General features: G+C 58.8%; 1 protein-coding gene across 1 annotated transcript in view; it reads right to left on the bottom strand.

Moving 5' to 3' along the window:
- Positions 1 to 912: 912 nt before the first annotated feature.
- Positions 913 to 1,599, bottom strand: part of FOXRED1 (FAD-dependent oxidoreductase domain containing 1) — a 7,155-nt gene continuing 6,468 nt past the window's right edge. Inside the window, exons 7-8 of the mRNA XM_010008107.1 lie at positions 1,361 to 1,490; positions 913 to 1,272 (exon numbers count right to left, since the gene is read on the bottom strand). Of these exons, the coding sequence (XP_010006409.1) occupies positions 913 to 1,272; positions 1,361 to 1,490 (490 nt within the window). The remainder of the gene's footprint in view (positions 1,273 to 1,360; positions 1,491 to 1,599) is intronic.

Below are 1,599 nucleotides of genomic sequence, written 5' to 3'. Positions count from 1 at the left end.
AATGGGGACACTGGGGTGGCCCTGGGGGGCTGATGGGGACACTGGGACGTGAGGGGGCATCGGGAATGGGGTAATGGGGACACTGGGAATGGGGTTAATAGGGACACTGGGACATGAGGGGGACACTGGGAATGGGGTTAATGGGGACACTGGGATGTGAGTGGGACACTGGGAATGGGGCTAATGGGGACACTGGGGGGACACTGAGGACAGTGGGAGTGGGGGGCAGTGGAGCATAATGGGGACACTGGGGGATAATGGATGAAAAATGTGGGTTCCTTCAGAGAAGAATGACAGCCCAGTATGAGGCATATGCAGGAAACAAAAAAGAACTGCAAAGGAGGTTAAATGCTTTTAGAAGGTGTGAGGCTTTTAAAGGGACAGTAGGCTGGGGGACACTGGGGGAGCTGCAGGGACCCTGGGGGGGACACAGGGAGCGGCCGATGGAGACGTAACGGGGATACGGGATGGGGAGAGATGAGGGATAGTAGGGACACTGCGAGTAGGGGCGCTAGGACATAATGGGGGTACTGGGAGTGAGGGGTAGGGGGGCCACGCAGGAGGACACTAGGACTGGGGACAGTAGAGATGAGGGACACTGGAGGGTGCAATAGGGACTCTGGGGGGGATCATGGGAACAGGGGAACTGGGACATAATACAGGGACATAATGGGGACACTGGGGCTGGGGAAATCTGGGACTGGGGAATATTGGGGAAAGTGAGACGGGGGATAGCGGGAGCACTAGGGCTGCAGGGGGAATCCCCTCAACCCCCCATGGAGCTCCCACCACACTCCTCATCCATCCTTTTTATTTCTGCAGCAAACACCAACCTCCAGCCTGGGGGCAGGGGCTCCCGAAGGCCCTGCCTCAGTTTCCTGGGGGCTGTGCTTCAGCCTCCCCTTTCTACCCTCACACCACCCCAACCTCCCCAAGAGGTTCCCCTTCCACCAGCCTCCTCCAGCCCAACCTCTGCAGATCCAGGCTCTCGTACCTCCCTTTCACCACCAGCTCAGCCACGGCCCGCCCGGCAGCAGGGGCGTGTTGCAGCCCGTGACCACTAAAACCAGCAGCTAAGAAGAGATTTTCCAGTTTGGGGTGAGGCCCCAGCACCCCGTTACGATCGAAGGTGTTGTAGTCATAATAACCTGCCCAGGATCCCCGGGGACGGAGGGACTCGAACGCCGGGACCCTCCGAGCCAAGAGCGGCCAGACCCGCTCCTGGAAAAACACATCATCCACGGAGAGATCGCTGGGATCTGGCTCTTCCTCCTGGGAAATAATCAAATGGGGGGTGTTATTTAAAAAAAATAATCGATAAAGGAGGGGAAGAAGTGAAGGGACCCTTCCCGGGGCTCACCTCGGGGGGGCTCATGCCACCCAGGTAGTTGCCAGCGATGCCGTCACGGCGGAAATAAGCGCCGGTGGTGTCGATGAGGAAGGGGCAGGAGAGGCCGGGGCCGTCGGGGCAGTGCCAGGAGAAGACGTATCTGTGGGGCACCCCCCAAAAATAGAGGGCTGACCCTCCCCCCTTCCCAAAGGTCGGGAGGTCTAGGGGCTGGAGAAGGAGGGGTTCTCACAAAAAAAAAAACCGCTAAA

This window comes from Chaetura pelagica, unplaced genomic scaffold, assembly GCF_000747805.2.
Source record: "Chaetura pelagica isolate M959 unplaced genomic scaffold, ChaPel_1.0 scaffold32, whole genome shotgun sequence".
Lineage (NCBI taxonomy): Eukaryota > Metazoa > Chordata > Aves > Apodiformes > Apodidae > Chaetura > Chaetura pelagica.
Note: the sequence above shows the minus strand (reverse complement) of the source record. Positions and strands in the feature narration are given on the sequence as shown.